The sequence below is a fragment of the Tyto alba genome, unplaced genomic scaffold (assembly GCF_018691265.1).
Source record: "Tyto alba isolate M040663 unplaced genomic scaffold, T.alba_DEE_v4.0 Super-Scaffold_2, whole genome shotgun sequence".
NCBI classification, from domain to species: Eukaryota; Metazoa; Chordata; class Aves; order Strigiformes; family Tytonidae; genus Tyto; species Tyto alba.
Window position 1 is genome coordinate 60517965 of NW_024881282.1, and position 22366 is coordinate 60540330.

A 22366-nucleotide genomic window follows, 5' to 3' on the forward strand; every position below is an offset into this window, starting at 1 on the left:
GAACACAATTCAAAAAAGATCTATTTCTCTGCTTTAGTGCTAAGTCTGTCTCTTAAAATGTTACTTTATTTCTCAAATTTTGGAAGCCACTTGGTAGTTTTATAATGCTAGCCATTAATACTTTTTCATATTGGGCATCCAGACATTCAGAATTATAGATCAAGCATGTGTCATTGTGAAATATCTTAATTTCTGGATAATTGCAGATTTGCCTTCTTGAGCTCACAGTATCTTCTTGTTTTTTTTTATCCCAGACAGTGGCCAAGTATCAGATAATCAGATAATTACTGAAAACACTGCATCAAGAAAGAAAAAAATCTAGAAGCCAGGGGGCAGCAATATTTTTATATATAAATATTTTATATCTAAATAATTATGGCATTTTAAGACCTAAAAATCTTTCTAGTAATTGAAGTTGTGCATCTATAAATAAGAGAAAAAAATAAATATTCCACTCCCCGCCCTGGAAAAGCTTATTACTTGATTATATGCTTGCTCATTTCTTCCCTAGGCTCAGAAAGGCTAAATCTCTTTTCCTGTGAATACCAGACAGTTTGAATTTTGATATCACTCTAGGGAGCGGGGAGAGAAAAGACAGTGCTGCTGGTGATGTGACTGCAGTATTGGGTGAAGCTCCCAGGACACACACTGCTCTCAGATTAGCTACCATTCCTCGGGCTGAAGCCCAGACAGGCGAGAAGGCGACCATGCCACCCAGGAAACATGACAGTCATTTTATTCACGGGAAACAGGAGTTAGAAAAGATCCACGCTGTTAATGGATTACTCGATTATGCTCTTAAAAAGATGGGCTAGACCTTCTAGCTTTTCCTTTTAGACATGAATGGAGCAAGGAGTTCAAGAAATTTTGCCGTCAATGATGAAGAGTCTTAGATCACTGGAAGTGTTTTGGCTCATCAAGTGAAGCTCTGGAAGAAGGGCTCCACACCGCTTCTGTCTGTGGTGCAGGCAGGGCCCTAAGTGCTCATCCTGCCTCTAGGCTCTTCCCTTTGCACTTAAAGATTTTGCACTGGGACAATTCTAGCAAAGCTACTACTCTGTGGCTCTGTGCTTTTGAACATCTCAAGGAAGCTGAAGGAAGGCAGACACTGCAATGGCAGTGGGGGATGCAAGTTAAAGGAAGGAGCTCCCAATCAGAAACAGCTCTGGAAAAATCAGTGCTCTGCAGCTGAGGAGAGAACAGAAGTGGATTTTCTCTCCTGCAGCCTCAAAAAGGAACAGAAACTAAGCCATAGATATATAATGTAGGAACAACAAGTCTTCAGTTCACACCGTACTTTTAAGTACACCTGGCCAACCCCCTGTTTCATAGCAAACCAGCATTTCCTCCACAAAGAAATGAATGCCTAGCAAATGTTGAATGCTGAATTGGTAAAGATGTGTTTATATCCCATTTGCTGGCAGTAATGCTTAAGCAATTGTGTGTTACGGCTTCCGTTAGCTGATCTGATTCTCACGGCCGTTTCCCACCAGCAGTTAACTTCTGTCTATCTTCTTTGACTGATAGAACTGGACATAGAATCACCTCCTAGATGGTCAGAAACAACATGACATGGATTAATAAAAGATGTGTGATGCTAACTAAAATATTGGTACAAGTAAATATTCCTTTTGCAGAACTTTGTATCATCATCTTTAGCATATCTGAACACCACCAGCCCAAGAAACACATGCCAAGGTCGTTCCTAAATCTTAGTTTTGTACATGTCAGCTGTTGCAAAGCCATCTGCCAAGCCAGATGTTTATGGAATATGTAACAGGTTTTTTAGATTATGTTTACTCTAAAAGTTCCTATGTTTTTTTCACCTTTCTTGTGTTTCTCAATTTATTTCTTAAGCATGATTACCAGTTATAGGCTGGTATCAGCTGTATCTTCTTCATTATCATACACAGAAACAAGAGATAATATCCATTCTTTGATTATTAACATTTTTTTTTTTGCTGGAATTCAAATTTGGCAAGATTAGCAACACTAAGTGGGGTAATAAAAAGGAGCAAATAGTGTTGTTTTTTTCAAGTCATGACAAATTTTGAACAAATGCTATGATGCTTGCATATCCACACACATACTTAACAAATATATATATATATATACACACATAATGAACACAAGTTTTGCCAAATTTAATTGTAACAATAAAATTGTTACTAGTAGTCTGTACAGCACCATGAATTTAAATTCTCCTTGAAGCCAGCAGGCACAATGCAGACTGAAAACCAACTTCCATCAGGCATTGCAATATGTACCATGAAAGTTTAAGTCAATCCTAAATTCTGTATTCCAAACTCTGTCCAACACAACCCCTCCTCCTCTGCCAACATTGGTGTTTGCATAATTGTGTTGACTGTTCAGCTGGCTTATCTGATCCAAAGCTAAGCCTACAAAAAAGGATAGCTGGTGATACAGGTGAAAAAAAATTCAATAGTTTCAGACCTGTTGTACTGACTTCTCAGAAATGCTGGGAACCTGTTTTTCTAAAAATAAGGCTTGAGCAGAGACATAATAGATCAAAGGCAGGCTACATTTCAAAGTATCGCTAGGCAATGCTTAGAGCCCTACGTTTCTGTTGCCTGTGCTGTGCCTCATTTCCTGATTTGAGATTTCTGTGATTTTTCTGACAAGCACTAAATTAACAAACATGCAAAAACATCATTAATGATATTACAGCAGATAATTTCTTCTTGAGAGCACACAGATCTTTACCAACTCAGCATTTCAACAAACAGATTTGAAATGAAGTTCTGTTGAGACTTGTCATTTGCTACTTGGAAAACAAAGCTGTTGATGCTTAGCATCTTCATTCTGTAAAAGTGTTTCTGAGTTTCCAGTTATATGTGCTTACTGTAATTCAGAAGAGAAAGAGGTACAGATTATATTATGAAATCGTCATGTAAAATAAGTCCAGAGATTTTAAATCTTAAATTAAAAAATGAAAAACTGCAGTCAGCATTATAACAGATATTTTGCATTTTTATTACATACATCATATAGCTTTATTTATTTATACCATGATTTTCACATACTACCCATATTTTTTGTTAACACTAAAAATGCCTTACTTGTTTGCAACCAAACGCATCACTGTCCAGTCTTTCGGAAACATCTCTGGCCGTATTAGTATCCGAAATACAGTGAAAATCTGCAGCAGGAAATCCTTTGGAAAGAAAAGAAGCAGTCATATGCCTTTACTGCTTTAAAGAGAGTGGTGAGTTTTAAGAATATTTTCATCAGACACAAAAAAAAATCATTATAGAACTAGAAGAGCATTTATTTTCAACATAGATAAACCTCTGAATATTTTTAAAATTTTTTTGATTCCACAAGAAAGCTTCAAATTGTGATTTAATTCATTTTTCTTAAAAGAAGGAAAATAATTTAATGTGCCATTTGATTGACAGTAATGCATAAGGGAAATGTCAAAGATGCATGTGGTTTCCACCCATACACTTCCCCAAATGCGATCCTGAGAACAATTTGCAAATCAAAAAAGCGCTTTACAAACACTACAGAGTTCTGAATATCTCCTTAATCATGCCAGGTTTTCATCACTTTCAAGATTTATTCTAAAAGTGGCATTATTTGGTGGGAAAGAGAGAGAGTGTAAGGACAATTTGATCATTGGGTTTGCAACAACCAGTGAATTCAGTATTGATGCCCAGGCCCCTGAACTGTGTATCACAGCTGTCTGTCTGTATGGAGGTCACTTAATCATTCTGCTTCATTTGCTGATTCTAAAAAAATAGTGAACACATGTGAGCTTCTTTGAATGCAGAAAGCAGTGCTTAAGAGCTTTTAGCATTATCATCTCCCTCCTATGTCATGTAACTCACTGATATCTAACTAAATTAAACTATTCTCAGCACATGTTTTTCCAGATTTTCTTTTTTAACAAATAAAACTACCAACAAGGATATTTCTAATGGCCCATCTTGATTGTGTATAGTCTTGCCAGTATTTTTTGGTGAGCAAAACAGAGCTTTTGACATCATGAAGAGTGTGAGGCATGTGGTATAACACACCTAACAGAATCAGTGTGGTACGTGACCTTGCAGTGTTTTGTATTGATTCTTCCCACATCATTTGTAGAGAGTTAGCCCGAAACACAGATGAGATGAAAATACAACCAAAGGATACCAAATAATTTTGAACACCAAAATATATTCTCAAGTGCATTTACCAAAGTGTAGATGATGGGCATTGCACAACAGATGTCTTTCATTAGAGAATCACTGTAAAGGGGGACGAATGCAGGCGCTGGGAAAGGCAGCTGAGATCCCTGTACCCACCCACCCAAGAAGATTACATAAAAGAGACAACCTGTTTTTTGAGCAAGATGCCAAAAAATTCTCTGTATTAAAGAGTATAAACGATACTCATTGCAGATAACATAATGTTTGAATGCAGGTCACCAGATTTACAGATAAACAAGTAGTTCTATGAGCAACACATTTATTCCAGAAAGCTTTCCTATAGCTTTGCAACTTGTAGTTACGTTTCAACACTTCTGCCTGCTCCTTTTTCCCTTTAGGGGTTACCTCCCTTCCCCGTGCTGTAAATTCTGCAGATCTGTGACATAATCCCAACAACACGGCACTGCCGCTATATGTCACCTCACAGTAATGTCCCAAATACTCCCATATCCCATTTTCATCCCATCTGTTGTCCAGACACAATCATGTTCTTGCTGTTAGGGAGCTGACTGACTGGCTGCTGAACTGAAAAGACCAAATGGCTGCTGTTGGGAAACCAAGCAATGGTTTAAGGACTTAAAACCCAAGGTCTGTGTGAGGTGTGAACGTAATGCCTTTGAGACCCAGGAGCCACTGCCAAAGCCTGCTGAAATGTATCAGCTTGTTCAAAACTCATTGAGAAAAGATTGACAGAGGAAGATCATATATACTTCATTTCTTCGGGTAACTAGGCTTAAAACAGAATACATCTTTTATCCCAAGCAAACTTAAAAAAAAAAAAAAAAAAAAAGCAAATCTTTACACTGGCATTAAATTTTGAATCATTAACACCAGGCTAATTATTTCAGGTTTTAACAGAGAAAAATAGAAAATTGTGTCATCAATTTAGTGACAAGTGATACTAGGTACAAAATGTGGATTTAAAAAGCCCAAATAAGACTGAAGATCTCTTTGTTACTGTACATGTTAAAAAAATATAAACAAAATGCAGAATAATTCAAAGCTGAAATACAACTGACAAAACAACTCATAAAAAAACTTTAGAAAAACTAGTCAGTTGTAAGATTTTCATGACACAACTATTAAGCTTCTATTAACAGAATTAATCTGTAGCTAACTTTTATTTTTCATGATTCACTTTTTGTATTTTTGGTAATACGTTTCCCTAAGAATCCATCATAAGCATGAAAATAACCAAAGCGTAAAATGCCAGTTGACTAGTCTGATATTTTGTCATTACTGTGCTGGTATCCTTGATGTGTCAGTGCTGCTCATCGATACTCAGTGCTGGTGTTCACTCCCAAGGGACCCACCTCCATGTAGCAATTCCATAAAATGTTCTGATCAGCACTACAATGACTGGCATTTTGCACGTTACAATTGTTCATTTTTGTTTCATGATCCAAATGTCACAAGACATTACGATAAAGTACCATTCATGGAAGATCGATTTTGTAACTATATTTTGAACTGTCTCCTTTGCGCTAAACTATTGTCTTTCGTAGTTGTATCTACTCTGCTGAACACATCATAATGATTTAGTAACAGATTTTAACATTTAAAAAACATTTTTGCCGGCAGTGTAAGTGAACTAACATTTGGTTGGTTGAGTACAGATATAATTAATGTCTCATATGCCTCCTAACTTAAGAAACAGCAAGGGAGTAATTTTGGCCTTTTACATACTCTAACTACCAGCTCTTAATAGTCTTACCTAGTGTACGTAAGTTCTAGTACTATCTTATACCACTTAAATAATATCACAGTACCATAGTTCAGTTTCCTCTAGCAGCAATATTTTCCTGATGAAATTATCAAACTGTGATTAAGTGAAAAGCATGGCCTTCTGAAAGACAGAAAAACACCTGTTCATCTAATCAAAAACTGCCTTGGAATTTCTTTCATATTTTGGGACCTGATGAGATTCATCCATGGATCCTGAGGGAACTGGCAGATGAAGTGGCTCATACACTATCCATCATATTTGAGAAGTCACGGCAGTTCAGTGAAATTCCTCCTGATTGGAAAAAGGGACACCTAACCCCCACTTTTGAAAATGGAAAAAAAGAAACAGGGAACTACAGGCCAGTCAGTCTCACCTTTGTGTCTGGCAAGATCATGGAGTGGATCCTCCTGGAGAATATGCTAGGGCACATGGAAAATAAGGAGGAGACTGGTGACAGTCAATATAGCTTCACTGGAGGCAAACTGTGACTGACAAATTTAGTGGCCTTCTACGATAGGATTACAGTGTTGGTGGATAAGGGAAGAGGAACAGATGCCATCTACCTGGCCTTGTGCAAAGCATTTGACACTGTCCCACATGACATCCTTGTCTCTAAATTGGAGACACATGGATTTGACAGATGGACCACTCTGTGGATAAGGAATTGGCTGGATTGTCACACTTAAGGAGCTGTGGTCAATGGCTCAATGCCCAATTGGAGAGCAGTGGTGTGTGGCATTCCTCAGAGGTTGGTGTTTGGACCAGTGCTGTTTAACAACTTTGTTGAGACACAGACAGTGGCATTGAGTACACCCTCAGCAAGTCTGAGGACGACACCAAGCTGTGTGGTGCAGTCAACATGCTGGAGGGAAGGGATGTCATTGAGAGGGACCTTGACAGGCTTGAGAGGTGGGCCCATGTGAATGTCATGAAGTTCAACAAGGTCAAGTGCAAAGTCCTGTACATGAGTTGAGGCAATCCCAAGCACAAATACAGGCTGGGCAATGAGTGGATTGACAGCAGCCCTAAGGACTTGGGAGTAGTATTGGATGGAAAACTGGCTATGAGCCAGCAATGTGCTCTCTCAACCCAGAAAGCCAACCGTATCCTGGGCTGCATCAAGTGAAGTGTGGCCAGCAGGTCAAGAGAGGTGATTCTCCCCGTCTATTCCACTCTCATGAGATACAACCTGGAATGCTGTTTCCAGCTCTGGGGCCCCCAGCATAAGAAGGACATGGTTCTGCTTAAGTGGGTCCAGAGCAGGGCCACAAAGATGATCAGGCAGCTGGATCACCTCCCATATGAGGACAGGCTGAGTTAGGGTTGTTCAGTCTGAAGAAGAGAAGGTTCCAGGGAAACCTTATAGTGGCTCTCCAGTACTTAAAAGGGGGTCTACAGAAAAGATGGGGAGGGACCTCTTATCAGGGAGTGTAGTGATAGGATGAGGGGTAACAGTTTTAAACTGAAAGAGGCTAGATTTAGATTAGATCTAAGGAAGAAATTCTTTACTGTGAAGGTGGTGAGACACTGGAACAGGTTGCCCAGAGAGGTTGTGGCTGCCCCCTCCCTGGAAGTGTTCAAGGCCAGGTTGGATGGGGCTTTGAGCAACCTGATGTAGTGGAAGGTGTCCCTGCCCATGGTGAGGGGGTTGGAACTAGTTGATCTTTAAGGTCCCTTCCAACCCAAACCATTCTATGATTTTCCTGTATGCACATAAAATCCTCTGTAAAGCAGGACAGACTCTTCACTGGATCTCTCAGGGTGCATCTATATAGCATTTTAGTTTGGGTCAACAGCCTGCTTTGAAGATAATTGCTTGATCATCCATTGCTTTGGTTCACACTGAAAAGTTATCAAGCTACTTGGTATCAAGTCTTTGGAGAGCATCCTCAAGCTTTTTTGCAGAGCACCAGGGTGCCCATAAGAAAGAGGATGGTTTAACACTGAGCTCTCTCTGCCCAGACAATTCATCCATCCTGTGGCCAACTTCTTTCCCAGATCTTTCCTTCACTGTTTCCTCAATCTACATCAGAAGTCAACCAAATATTTCTTTTAGAACTACATGTCTGCCCCAGCATTCATGATTTCAGAAGTCCCACATGTGAGCAGATGTCCCTGCCTAGCTGGAGAAGGATGGTGTCTAGAACTGAGCTTCTCCACCAGAGACATTCCTTACACCTACAGACCTCACACAGCCCATGTCCGAGGCATCATTAGAGAACAGTGGAATAAATTGCACTTGGTGGTATGGTTTGGCACTCACCTCACCCTGCTCAGGTTCCTTTAGCTGGAAGGGAGGAATCAGAGAACTAGTAACGTTTATACCCATCCCTATGAAATATTATCTTTTCCTTCATCAGATCTTGCCTGTATATCAATTCTGCCACATATGTAGGGTACACGGTCAGTGGATAAAAACTAGGCCTTCTAGCGTGTGGTTATCTGTTTGTCTTCTTATAATATATTTATTAAAAACCACATACATATCAGCCAAAACCACTTTGCTTTGGTCAAAGCTGTATTGTGGTAAGATACACTGTTTTTCTCATCCACTTTCCCATTTCTCTCCTCATATTTATAACTTCCACTGTTACCTTTTGTCATAAATTGTATCTGAGCTTTTTTGTGGCAGCAAACATCCGCCTACAAGGGTGCCTCTGTTCTATAAATTGCTATAAAATATATTTACTAGAAGAAGATGGTATTTTGTGGTAAACAAAAGGAGCAAATCTTTAAAATAATACTGAAAGATAAAAGGAAACATTTAAAATTACTGCCTCATTAAATTCAATGTTTTAAAAAGTGAGTGAAGTATAGTCTCTGGTGCTACCACTCAGCCATGAATCCCCTGTCATTTCTTTCTTACTTCATTTGCATATTTTCAAATATAAAATGTTTTTTCTATCTTCTGCTTTGTGTGGAAAAAATCTGACTCTCTTAAAGAACTGACTAAAATGAAAACAGTCACCATGTCAATTACCTAAATTAAATATATTTACAAAATAGAGGAAATAGTTCCATAAACAATCACCATGTTTAAAGCATCACTCAGACGCATGTCATATAAAAATGTGTACATGTCATTCTCCATTTTGCTATACTGTGAGTAACAAGCTGGAAACAGACTTTAATAATTTTAGTATAGACTGTTTAAAAAAAAATTAAAAATAATAAGAACTGCAAATAATTTTTGATAGAATGAATGGCAACCTTCATTCCCTTTTTACAATTACTTGCATGAGTGAATTTTCTTTGGAGAAGTGGTTTGGTGGGGGTATTTTTTTAGTAGCATCACAAATGCTGTGTAAACATGAATTCATGCAAGTATTTGATATTGTTACCTTGAGAATTAGTCCAAAAGAAGAAATACCTTGTGATATCAGTGTCTAATCATTCGGTATAAATGATTAATTATAAATAGAGGTAGTCAAAGCGAAAAAGCACAGCAGATAGCAATTGAAAGGCCTGGGTTACTCTCAGGTAGTCCCTTGCAGACCCCGTATCAGATTTGTAACTTGTAATGTGGCTTAGGGAAGACCCAGTCCACTTTGACATCAGTGACCATAGGGCATCCAAAAATACATCAATCTGATGGTATTTACCACTGAAGCTTAAATCCCAAAGTACATACTAGCCATGAGATTAACTATTGCTACTAACTAGTTCAGCCTCTAAAAGCATCTCAGACAAAAAAAAAGTCTTATCACATATATTTACACCTTCTGAATCTTCCTTTACTCATACTGATGGCATTTCCTATGAAGCATATCTTAAAGCAGTATAAAATACCAAGGAAGTTCCACACTTGGCAAACAAAGCAGAAAAAAACAGAGGTAAGTGGCAAGATGGTTTAGATAGCCGAAGTCATACACAGTCACCTCATGATTAACAGCAGTGTCAGCCTCACACACTAGCTCTTGTCTTTCCCTCTTGCTCCCAGTTGTACACATTTCAATGATATCTGATATTTCCAAGTGATGAAAAAAATATAATTATTTAAGATTCAGAAGAGAAGGAATGCTGCATTAATTATGATGAAGCTACTGCCACTGAATCACTGGTGAAGCTGATGATGATTTGATGAGATCTGAATGGAATAACAAACGCTGGACTTGAGTTCTTAAGACCTATATTTTGATAGCTGATGGCACTGGCTACAGCTGCTTTCCATATGGCTGTCTATAATAGTAGGGTATGTGCGTGGGGGGAATTTAAATGTGTCAAATGAAACACCATTCAAGCATTAATTCTAGAGATTTTCATGTTCTAGAAGCAAGAAAGTCTGAATAAACTCAACACTGTATTTCATAGATATATCAAACAGAAAACAAGCTTGTAACCTCTAGGAAATATAAAAATCCAAACCTAGAAATACAGACCTGCTCAGAACTCAAACAAAAGGGAAAATATTTTCAGTAAAAAATACCTAGGTTCCACAACATATACTAAAAATTGCTGTAATACTAGTATAAAAATTGTCCACCCTATATAACTCCTAGGTAGTACTCTTGATTCATGATAGAGTTAACTTCTTCATAGCGTTTTCTACCTTTCAAGGTCAGTTTGACCATCTCACTACAAAGAAAAGGTATACACTAATTGTATGTTCTCTTCAGAACAGCTCTAAACAGCTATCAGGAATTTAAGGAAATCTGAAATTGCACCATGACTAGACTCTCCTTTTCAGGGCAGTACTTAAGTTTATCAAATGGTAATTTAAGAGTAACATCTAAAAATATACTGTCAAACTAGGACATAATTACTATTCTATCTAGGATCACTGGCTGAATAATGGGCATAAGTGATTACTCAAGATTTCTTGTGTGGATCAAATTTGGTACTATATAAGTTTTTCACGGTCTACCAGAGTGGAAGTCTTAGTGTATATCTTTATGCAGGAAATCTTAACTTTTTTTTTTTTTTTTTAAATTCCACCCTCCTTCTCCAAAAAGGAATTAAAAATGATATATCTCCATGAACCTGGCAACTCCATCACAGAAATTAATACAGGCTGCCCTGAAACAGCTCTGCAGCTACTCTCTTTCACAATCAAACTGAGCAGACAGAGTTTACAAGTCTGACAGGTCCTCCTGCCAATGGACTTGCTGCACAGTTCAGAAAAATGGAGAGACAGTTGAATGTGCATTTCTCAAGCTGTGTTTTTGCCATTGCCATATACAAAATAATGAATGAATAAATAAAACAAATATAGTAAGCCAAACAAAAAACCTAAACACCTGTCAAGAAGAATCAAGCAAAACTGTTTAGCCTTTAACACAATCTTTAAAACAGGCTAGGAGGCTAAGTTTATGGCTTTAAAACAATTATATACTCCCCTCCATCCCTGTTCTATCTGCTGTCATTGTAGAAGCAACAGAATCCTAGCCCCACTGTAAGAGTAGACCTGAGTACACAAGAAAGCCTGTGCAAAAGTTAGCTAATCTTAAAAACAGAGTGCATTTAAATACTGAAGTGTTTCATCAAAGCACAGGAATATTTTAAAGGGAGATAAATCAGAAAGAGAACTAAAAAGAGACCTGAACAAGAGGAAAGACAATTCTGTCACTTACCCTCAGATCTTCCTTTGTGCTGAAGCTATCAAGAAGCTGTTGATAATGTCTATCAGTCATTTGTCGCAAGAGTGACAACAAACAGGAGACAAATTCTCCCTGTTCAGATAAGCCAATAATAGTTATATGATAGATTATAATGTTTTCTGTACTTAAGTTTAAACTGTCGCATTATAAGAACGTAAAAATAATTAACAAATGCAAGGGAAATTAATCTACAATTAGGCTTAGACTCCATTTTTTGTGAAAATACATTAATTTAGCTATGATCTTCCTTCCCATTTAAAGAATTATTTTTCCCCAAATGCAGTTTACTTGCTTAGCAAAATTTATTTGAAATAGTTCCAGAAGGGCTAAACCGGTAAAATTTTGATTTGTGATTTGTTTCCCTTGTATCTGTTTTTAAACAGATTATTTAGATTGCTAAAATTACAACCTCTTAGTCAACTCAGTTTTGAAACAAATACAAACAAAAATATCTTGCAACAGCTCTGGGAAGAATGCTCTTGTTTTCCTTTAGGGAAAAAAATAATGGAGTTAGCTGGAAATTTTTCAAAACAATTTTTCATCACAAAAAAATATTTGTCAGAAAGAAAACTCTATAGGACTGAACAAACATCGAAAATGTTTTGATCAGAAGTTTCCTTGGGCTTACAGAGGAATTTCTCATTAAAACATATATCTAGAAGTTGAACTTAATTAAAGGGCAAGACCACTCTCTCTCACAGTGCCAGTTCCTGGATTCACACTCCACCACATCCTACATTCCTGAAAAGGGACACTCCGGGACTCGCTGCACTGCTGCATGGATTCCCCCCGGCCTCTGCAGATGCACATTCTCCGGGCTGCCCTTCAAACAGCACGAGGTTCAGGAACAAAAGAGCAGAGAACGACACTGGGTATCTCCAGGGAGCAATCAAACGACCAAGACGTTATGGGAAGGAGTAGATTCTCTCCCCTCTCCCTTTTTCTGTCTGCTTGTTCACTTTGGAACTGGGAAGAAACAATGAATGGTATCAATCTGGTCTGACTGCAGAATGATAAGGACATAAAAGAGTGAAAGGTCTGGACTGCATCCCAGTGCTTAGAAAGAACAATTCTAAAACATTACAAGCTTGTTAACAAATGGGAAATACACTTCTGGCCTGTATCCACCAGGAACAGGGAACGAGACTGGGAGAACAGACAGGTATGGTAACAGTACTTTAAAATGGTGTCTTCCATTGGTTTGTTAAGTCAAATTTTGGGAAGATTTTTCCCTGTCCTTCATTAAAAGCAGCAAATAAGATTTTAAAAAGGAATATGTTTTCACAGAAGTGCTCTGGATTTTACATTGGAAGGCCTAATTCACTGGTGATTATACCATGTATACTTGGTGGTGTGTGAGGTGACGGCTTTCACTGGCAACATGGTGATCAAATAATAATTGTCTTGCCCATAATGAGATTATACTCTGAGGTAATGATCCCAAAGTAATTACCTCTCTGTAAAACCACTGTTTTTTACAGTGAACATAGCATTCTCAAAACAATACCCTAAGGCTACAAAGTCTCTTAACCTTCATTCTCTGGACATAACCATCAAGATTACAGCTGCTATCTTGTAAATATCTGAAAATTTATTTCCAATCCTATCAGGTTATCTTCCAAAACCAAAACCATTTTGGTCTTTTATCATTATTTTTTAGCATTTTCAATTTCATTATATCTAGCCCCAGTATGATTTTATCATGCCATTTAGTATAATGTAGGTTCATGTAAATAGGGATAATTTTTGGAGACTTTTATTCCAGTTATAAAATCTGAGACCACTCAGATTTGGCTAATTAGCCAAAATAAGCAGAGTAAATAAACAAGGGTGTAAGCTTACCTGATTGCTCGCTTGAGTGACAAAATTTGAGTGTGAACCATTTGAATATGTCCTTTCTTGCTTAAGCATTTTAAGCAGTTCTTTCTAGTCACTGTCCAGCTATGTTCCCACATTTACTTTGACTTATAGTAGTATATTAAAAGTCACAATCTATTAAAGAAAGCTGTACTATTATAGTTGACAGACAGATTAGCTTTAAAAGGGTACCAGCTTTAGCTAGTTGTTAACCAACTTCTAAATTTGATCTTTTAATTCAAATGTAGGTACCTATACAAGCAGCTGTTATTTAAAATAACAATGAACATTCAGATGCTTTTGTTGAACTCAACATAAAAATGTATGTTGCAAGGTTTCTGCCAGTGTTAGTCACAGACTAACTTGAAAATCATGTATGAAAGGAAGCTCCACACACGTAATGACCTTGATAAAAATCACTTAGGATCTAATTCTAGTGTCATAAGTCAAGCCAAGTGGTATATCCAATTCACTTAGGTAGAATCCTGAAATAATTTTTTGTGTCTTATTTAAGGAGCACAATTATTAAAATACATGGAGTTCACAATTAAATTGCAACCCATTTAAGTTCTGAGGGACTGAACTTCTAAGATCTGAAATCAATAAAGGTTTGCTTTAATTGGATTGCTTTCTGCTAACTCGTATGGAAATGCGTTTTTCTTAAGGAAATGTAAAAGTCTCAATCACTGACATCGTAAAGCAGAAGTGTCACTTTCATCATTGCATTAAATCCAATGTTAGTGCAACATCTGTAACGCTGATAGTCTGAAGACGCATATTCTTTGTGCTCAGTTTAAAGCACCACATCCATCTAACAAGATTCTTCACTGCAAATTGAAACAGTACCAAGGTACCAAAACTACTTGAGATGAAGGAAATGGTACAGTCATGGCAGCACACAGCCTGATGCTGCCTGACTTTATGCTGCTTCTTTGTGCAGAAAAACAGTGACATGTGGAGCTAGAAGACCACACTGAGATGAGTTTGGGACTACTTCCACAAGGAAGACTGTATCTGATGCAAAAGTATGACAGAATTTTATCCAGTGTGCTGCCATGATACACCTCACAAAGAATATTTTATGATGCATGCAGCTTGGAATAATGCTAACATACTGGAACAGACTCTACTGCTGTACTCACATTGAGTACTTTATCATATTTGCTCTACAAATAGTTCCAAGAATCTGTTTCCATGTGTTGCCATAAGCACATACTGCATGATGTTTCTACATAAATGTATATAATTGCCTTATGCTGTGCTGTGAGTCACTTCCACATTAAGCATTCTTTGAGAGCCTGTGGTAACAATGACATGGCTTTTCTGATGCATGAAAAGAAAATTTTGCAACTTGAAAGCACTCTCAGAGTCTAAATTTTTGATCGTGTGAAAGAATTAGGCTGACACGGTGTTTTATGAAAACTTAATCTGAAAGCAAGTGGATATCTCAAAAGAAACCAATAAACTCCAAGCTTTGCTGTACTAACGGTCTAATACAACAAACCTTACTACAGCTTAGATTTTCTTGTGATGGCCTGATATGCCACACAGCATACATTTGTAATTTCATAATTTAAAGAAAAAAACGCAAACTCTTAGATGTATAGTCCTGCTGAACCACAGTGACTAAAGCATGGTGTTATCTTATTACAGAGCTTGGTCAGCTCCATAAGACACCTCATATAACGTTTGTTCTCTGTGGGATAAAGTAAAGCAAACAAACAAAAAAACTCAACAACATATTTCTTCCACAGCTGTTAAATACTTTTTAAATGTTTGATCTCAGAAGAAATTCTGAGAAATTTCTTTTTGAAAAGCAACCATCTATTCCTTAACAGAACCTGTTACTGTGCAAAAATTGGACAGTTAATTACGTGTAAAATGAGATGGAAATCACACAGCATAGTATGTACTCTGCACAAAATATTACCCTCTCACCTCATATCCCTTGCTATATTAGAACTGACTTGCCCTTCAAAAGCAAACTGTGAACCTTGCTGAAAAAAAAGCAAAATAACACTTCATTTTGTTTTGTCAATGCTTATCATAGGCTTTTCTGTAAATGCCTGCATTTCAACCTTCTAAATTGCATTAGTTGTTTTAGCAGGTTGATGAAAATATCGTTTGTTAATCTTCTAAATCCATCCTCTGTGCTCTACTTGATGTGATAGAAATGAAGCTCAAATGCTCATCCCAGAGAACAACAAAATGCCTTTCAATTAATAAATTTGGACTTGAACAAGTTAGCATCACAGATTCTGCAGGCATTTTTGAGCTGTTTAATCATGTAAGAATGTATGCTTTTAGGAAGTAAAATGTTATTGATTGATATTCATTTTCAGGAATTCAAACTTAAAGAGAGTTTCAGAAAGCTATTAAATTTGTCAAGAAAATAAACATAACAAAATAATTATTGACCAGAAATAGTCTCAAAATAAATTTTATCTTTTAAGGATTTTTTTGTCACAATTTATACATAAATTTTATGAAAAAAACACTATTTCCACTGAAAATTAATAAAATGCAAGGCAAGTTTTCTTTGTTCTCATTATTCTATGTTTTATACACAAAATCTTAACACTGTGAATTACAATAGAAAGAAAATATTGTCACAAATCTGGTAGCCCAACCAGTGACAACTGTGAGCTATTTCATTATGAGAAACTTACAGTCACATCTTGAAACTGGAGGCGCATAGCAGGCCCTGATGGTTGTGGTCGGCTGGTGATCTCAAGTATGGTCCTTAACAGAATATCTAGCAGGCTGTTTACAATCACATCAATTTCTTCCAGGACAGATTTTTCCTTAAATAATAAATAAAACATTTAATATTTTAAAATATAAAGATGACCAGAGGCATATTTCCTTCGATGTCATTTTAGAAACAAATTATAGTTTTACAATTGAGAAGCAAGGACTATTCTCTAATTAAGATATTGTTTAATTCAAGTGAGTTTTTCTAACGGTTTTCAGTTAATTACAATATACTCAGATATAGAAGACAGTTACTAGGATGACTTTGAATATGTAAGCATTAAGCACATTAGCATCTCTCTATTTCCAATTAATGTTTAGAAGAAAGCAGTAAAATATATTCAAGAACTTTTCGGGCAAGATTTTTATAGGTAACGCCCATAGATTTTCTGAGGAAATTGCCAAGAGAGGCTTAAATTCCAAAAAGTAGAATTCTGTTTTCACACTTCGAAACTATCACCAGAAACAAGCAGATGGTGCTCAACCTCCAAGACCTGCTTCAGCAGTAAGGACCAGATACACTGCTTCCCATCAACTGAGTAGCACAAACAAATTAGTCATTTATGTAAGCCTACAACTGCAACATCAATTCAAAGGAACCAAAGTGTTCAGTGCCAAAGGAGACCATGAACACCTTAATTAAACACATGAAAACAATTGATGTAGTTAAGTTGTAGTTACTTTTCCTTTTTAATTCATATGGGAATATGTTTTCCCTGCTTCAACAATGTTTTCTGCCTTTACTGCAGCAGACACCACCATCTTAATCTGAGCGATTTTATCCACAATTTAAGATGACGCTTCTTCGCAGAAACAAACACTTTATAATCAAATGTGCACAACCAAACTAAAACTCAGATGACAAATAGATATTCAACTTTGCTGACATCGAGGTATAGGTGTGATTATTTTTTTTTTTTTTTTTTTTTTTTTTTTTTACTTCCTACATACCCGACGCATATGATTTGTAACAAAATTGAAAACTCCTGTTTGGACTCAAGATGACTCTAGTGTCATGGCCGTGTTTGCTGTCACTTCGTCTAGTATCAAACAACTGTTAACTTTGCTACTTATGACGGCAGGCAGTATACAGTGTATTTAGGAACTGTATCAACCATGAGGACTCACGCACAAACTACTGTTAGAATGGCCAACAACTTTAATTTTCAAAGCTGCCTTACTGCAAATTCACTTGTTCACTCAACCTCTACATCATCTTGATTACCATGGAAGGAAGCAAGTTCTGAACTGATACACAAAAATCTATCAAAGTCACCAAGTTGTGAGTACTCTCAATGACTCAAAGACTACTAAAAATAGTAGCTGCATATCCTAAACATTGGAGAGAGTTTTATGTAGATATCCACTTGTTATTGTGTACATCTCTGGCTTGGTGACTACAAATGAAAAATCTCTTGAAATTAAGACCAGACAGGTAAGCCTTTCTCCCAATCCAAAACCACAGCTATGCTTTATCATCTATCACTTTATCTTGTGATAAAATATTATACTAATCCAGGAGCTGCTGCACTGAAAATGTTACAGTGCCAAAGTTGCAAGCCACATCCATATCAAACCACTGATAGAGCAACTTGAATTGCTGACAGTGGTATGAAATGAAGAAACACATAAACCACTTCTCACTAACACATTACAGTGTAAGGTATGCTGGCCTTGATATGTATGTATTGCACTCACTACAGGCAGTGTTTGTTTTTAATTGTCTTATATCCCTTTGCCTGTCAGAACTTATCATCATCATCTTCATATGCGCAGTGCACCTATCTAAGCTAGCTCTCATATGCAGCTTTCACAGATAAATTTGCAAACACAAACATCAGAAATTGGCCACAAAGTTTGTCAACTAACAACCAAGTGCAACACCCCTTGCAATACTCATATCAATCAACTTACCTATATCACCCCTGTGTTCCCTGTGACTAAACAGCCCACAATAGAAAAAGGAAGTGGACATTTCCTTCTGTCCAACAAAATGCTCAAAAAGAGTCAAAGCTTGGCAGAACATTATGCGCTACAATTAAAATATTCTTGCATGGGAAGAAAAGGCTTATGAGAAATCAAAATGACATGCCTATGCAGAATCATTACACAGAGAACTCTTTAAATGGCTCTTGGTCAAGGTCCAGCTTGTGTCACTAAATGTCATTGAGCCATATAAAGAAGTTCAACACCTTGTAGATGTGACATGGTGTTTACTCACTGAGCTGTTCTTCTTGATGAGGCAAAATATGTTGCTAAGGATACGTGCACACATTATAAGGTCCTTCTGCTCTTGTAAATGCATGTGGAGATGATGTAAAACTACTGGAAGAAGAATGTATCGAGAATCTGGAAAAAAATAAAAATTTTATGAGTAGGAGCTTCTCATAGAATCATTTAATTTTAATACAGATGTAAAATCTGTCTTCAGTCCAAAACAGTATTTCTGATAAGCAGAACCTTTTTCTTGCTTTAACCAACTTTTTTAATAAGCAGAAGCTTTTACTTCATAATCATAATATCCTAAAGCAAATATTTGAAGAATAAACAATATGTTGAAAGTCAGTATGTCATATCGTAGATGGAGAAAAACACCACTGTGTGGAATATACTATATCTAACAGAAAATTCTAAGTACTTATTGAACTGTCATGCAAAAAAACTTATCTCAGTAATACGTGGGTTCAAAATAAAGTGAAATTATGGTCTGGTGTTCCCTGCCATGTGACAGGATCCCTTTGCAAACCAAAGTTACAACAGACTTCATCTTGAACTTATGTTATTCTACAAATGAGTTCTACTTTACAGACAAGCAGTACTTTCAGATTTCTTTCAGGATTTTCAGTTTTCCAGATTCCTCACTCCTACTGAGTATGAGCAAATTAGACTACTGGTGTCTACATAAGATGATTTGCCTTTCCTTTATTTCATTTTCTAAACAGAAGCTCTTTGGTGTTACTTTCAGTCCTGAATTATCTCAAAATATGAAAGAACTTCACTAATATGCTACTGTTTCTTGCTTCTTTTTCTTAGGATTAAAGACAATATTAAATGGGAAGAGCCCTAATACACTTCTGATAACACATTAAACACCTATTTACAACTTGATAAATGGAATGGGTGTGTTACTTGTTTTCATTTTGTTGTTGTATTTAGATCTTTTCCAAAATTGAGAAATTATGATCTCATAGAAATGTACTTGAATAATTTCTTCTATTAAAACTTTAATAATGATTATATGCTACATTCATAATAAATGTATTCATCTACTCAGTTCCTTTGTTCATTAATTTAATGATTTCCTAAATTAATTAATTATTTCCTAAAAATTGAGTTTATCTAGCTAGAAAATTACTCCTTTAAAATCATTTTGCCAACCAGGTACTGTTTGTGGATTAGTCTTTCTATAAACACTTTTTAACCGTCAAACATTTCCTCTATTTTTACCATGAGGGAGAAAAAGATTTATTCTGAGATTTCATTTGTTGGATGCTTCTTTCACTCATTGAAATACAGCACTAATCTTGTTCTTGTCTATTATTCCCTTGTTTTCATTGTCTATTTATCTGTATAACACAAGACAAATCATAAGGGCAAGTTGATTTGTACGCACTATTTAAATATATTCTTGTTTTCAAAAAAAAGCTCACCTCCTCTTTTTAAATGGGTGTTTCACTCATTACTTAGGTGTTCCATGATATTTTCCTACTGAAGAAAAATAAATACAAAGGCTGTATGGCGATAGGCAAAAGGCCATCAATTAATCTAAAACCAGTGGTACTGAAGCCCCAAATTGGGAGATAGCCTCTATCCAGTAACTGCTTACTTCTGCAAGTGCCTCAGTACATTTTCATCAGGACTGCCCTGAGAGTTAGTATCTGCCTGTGGCTGGGCAGAAGGTTCTCAACCAAATCAACAAGGCATTTTCTTTTTATCTACCTAAAAAACAGAAGCTCAGCAAAGTATTGCCCCAGGTAGTCTAAGACATCACGTGTGCACAGCTGCCACTGACCCATCCACTGCAAAATCTACAGGGTCAAAAGGAAAGCAGGCAGGAAGATGGCTAACGTGCAGACCTGTAGTTAGGAAAGTGCCAGCTTCTGATCGCCACTGTTAAATCTGCTTATTGATTGATGATGAAAAAACAGAGCTAATGTCTTCTGCTGAAACGAAAAAGCAGGTATCTCCATTCCTATATAGAAGACCTAACTTCTAGATTACAGGGGATAGCTTCTTTTCCCTGATTTCCATTAAGCCTTACACGTATTGAATTCTTGAGTATCTGGTAACCCATCTTCAAAAGAAGAGATGAAGGGTTCACTGTGTAAACCAACCTGTGGCTCTCTGGTTGGGGTACTCTCCTGGAAGGCAGGTGATAGGAAGCTAAATCCAGGCTGACAGAGCACTGAACCTGGTCTTCTGTTCCCAGGCAAATGCTCAAATCACTACTCACCCCACAACTGTCACAGTGGAGTTATAGTAGCTCTTTCACACATTACTGCTGTGAACCTTATCCCTTGGGCCATAGGTCCTCTGAGAAGAGCCGGTCCTTTCTTGCAGCTACAACTCAAATCCATCAGCCCAGAAGGTGAGAAGAACACAGAAGCAGCCTTGTGCCAAGGTACTTCTTGGTTAACTCTAGGCAGCTTCCTGATGAGCACACACAGGATTTGGTACCTTTTCTGATGTGACACTACTCTGTGCACTGCTTACATGTAAACATAGCACTACAAACTTCATTTTGAAGACCAGAGAATCTACGTGTAGCAACACCTGACATCTAAATAATCAACTCTTGCATATGATATGTCCTGAAGCATCTCAAGCAAACCTGAGCATCCTCATTCAACTGTTTCAAATATCCCATTTTTGCAGAAGTTCCAAAAATTGATCAGGAACTTCATTTTACCAAGACCAAACAGATTAGGAAAACACATCTTACAATGACTTGCATCTATATGTGGGAGGGAACAGTGCCAGCTACTGAACTAACCACCACATATAACACAGCTTTAGATATATTCCTCATGAGCCTACAATCTAAATACCTCTCTGTCTTGACCTGTTTAGGTGGAGAGATGTAGTGTCATTACAGAAGATGAGAGCTGGCATATTCACCTCTGAGCCAAATCAAATACTATATGAAAAAGTCTGCAGAAAGTAGTGTATAATATTTGTCTCAGGTTATGCTTTTTCTTAAAAATTGTCAGCTGCAATCTCAGCCACTGTGGATAGAAAAATTGAGCACAAGGAATGGTGCAATAATCAGAACTCTTATCCATCAGTCACTGTCCTAATTTTTCTTCTGTGCAGGAAGCCAAATTAGCTGACTGCTTAAAATGCTAATGCTTGCCCTTTACAAATATTATACAGAAAAAGAGCAAAAAAATCATGACATAGAGCTTTACAAAGTACATGCTTGGCATACTTAGAAAGAGAGACTACTCTGGGCAATCCTTGTGACTTTCTTATGCAAGCTACATTAACATTCAATATTTAATCCACAGAACAACTTTCCCCCTTGCGTTTCAGTTAGTGGTAAAGCACCTACACATACATTCATAACTTTCTATATTCTAGTGTATCTTGAAGATTAATTTCAGAAAGATGATATTCATTTCAATGACTCTATCTGAACAGATGGTCAAAACCTCAGCCTGCTTGGAAAAACAATTAGTGTAATTGAACATTTTAAACAGCATTCTCCTTGAACTGTGAGAAGCAAAGAAGTTGCTCTTGATTTTGATAGTTTTACTTGGACCTATTCAGTCTGCACCTCCTTGTTTGGAAGAACCATTAGACTTAAGGGTGGCAGAAGAAAATACTTTAGCCAAACAGTTATCACTGCAATTTCAAAACCAAATATATACACCTGTGACTGCATGGACATGTCACTGTTCTCAGAACAGTCAGTTTCAACACTTCTATGAGGTACTTTTTTCAGTTGTAAGAATAAAACTGCCTGTAGTGCAGAAGGAAAACACAGATATGGATGAGAAAGCCCTTCCTTGCCCTGAAAAAGTGACAGATGCAAAGCATCATTTGCAAAGCCTTTGCAAAATATTTTCTGCTCTCCATTATAGCAGTATTAATAAAGGCTGAATTTTTTCATGCAAGCATATGCAAATACATCCCCTCTCAAGTGTGTATAGAAGCACACATACACAAAAAAACCCAAGGAATAGTTTATTGCTGTGGAAGACAAATTAAATACTAATTAA

The 22366-nt window shown here is 36.9% G+C and overlaps 1 protein-coding gene across 4 annotated transcripts in view; it reads right to left on the reverse strand.

The window, feature by feature from the left end:
- The window catches only part of DOCK4 (dedicator of cytokinesis 4), a 264136-nt gene that overhangs the window by 56345 nt on the left and 185425 nt on the right, over positions 1-22366 (reverse strand). For all 4 annotated transcript variants that reach the window (XM_042792612.1, XM_042792610.1, XM_042792611.1 and 1 more), the window contains exons 24-27: positions 18367-18494; positions 16061-16195; positions 11508-11606; positions 3081-3175 (exon numbers count right to left, since the gene is read on the reverse strand). In XM_042792612.1, the coding sequence (XP_042648546.1) occupies positions 3081-3175; positions 11508-11606; positions 16061-16195; positions 18367-18494 (457 nt within the window). The remainder of the gene's footprint in view (positions 1-3080; positions 3176-11507; positions 11607-16060; positions 16196-18366; positions 18495-22366) is intronic.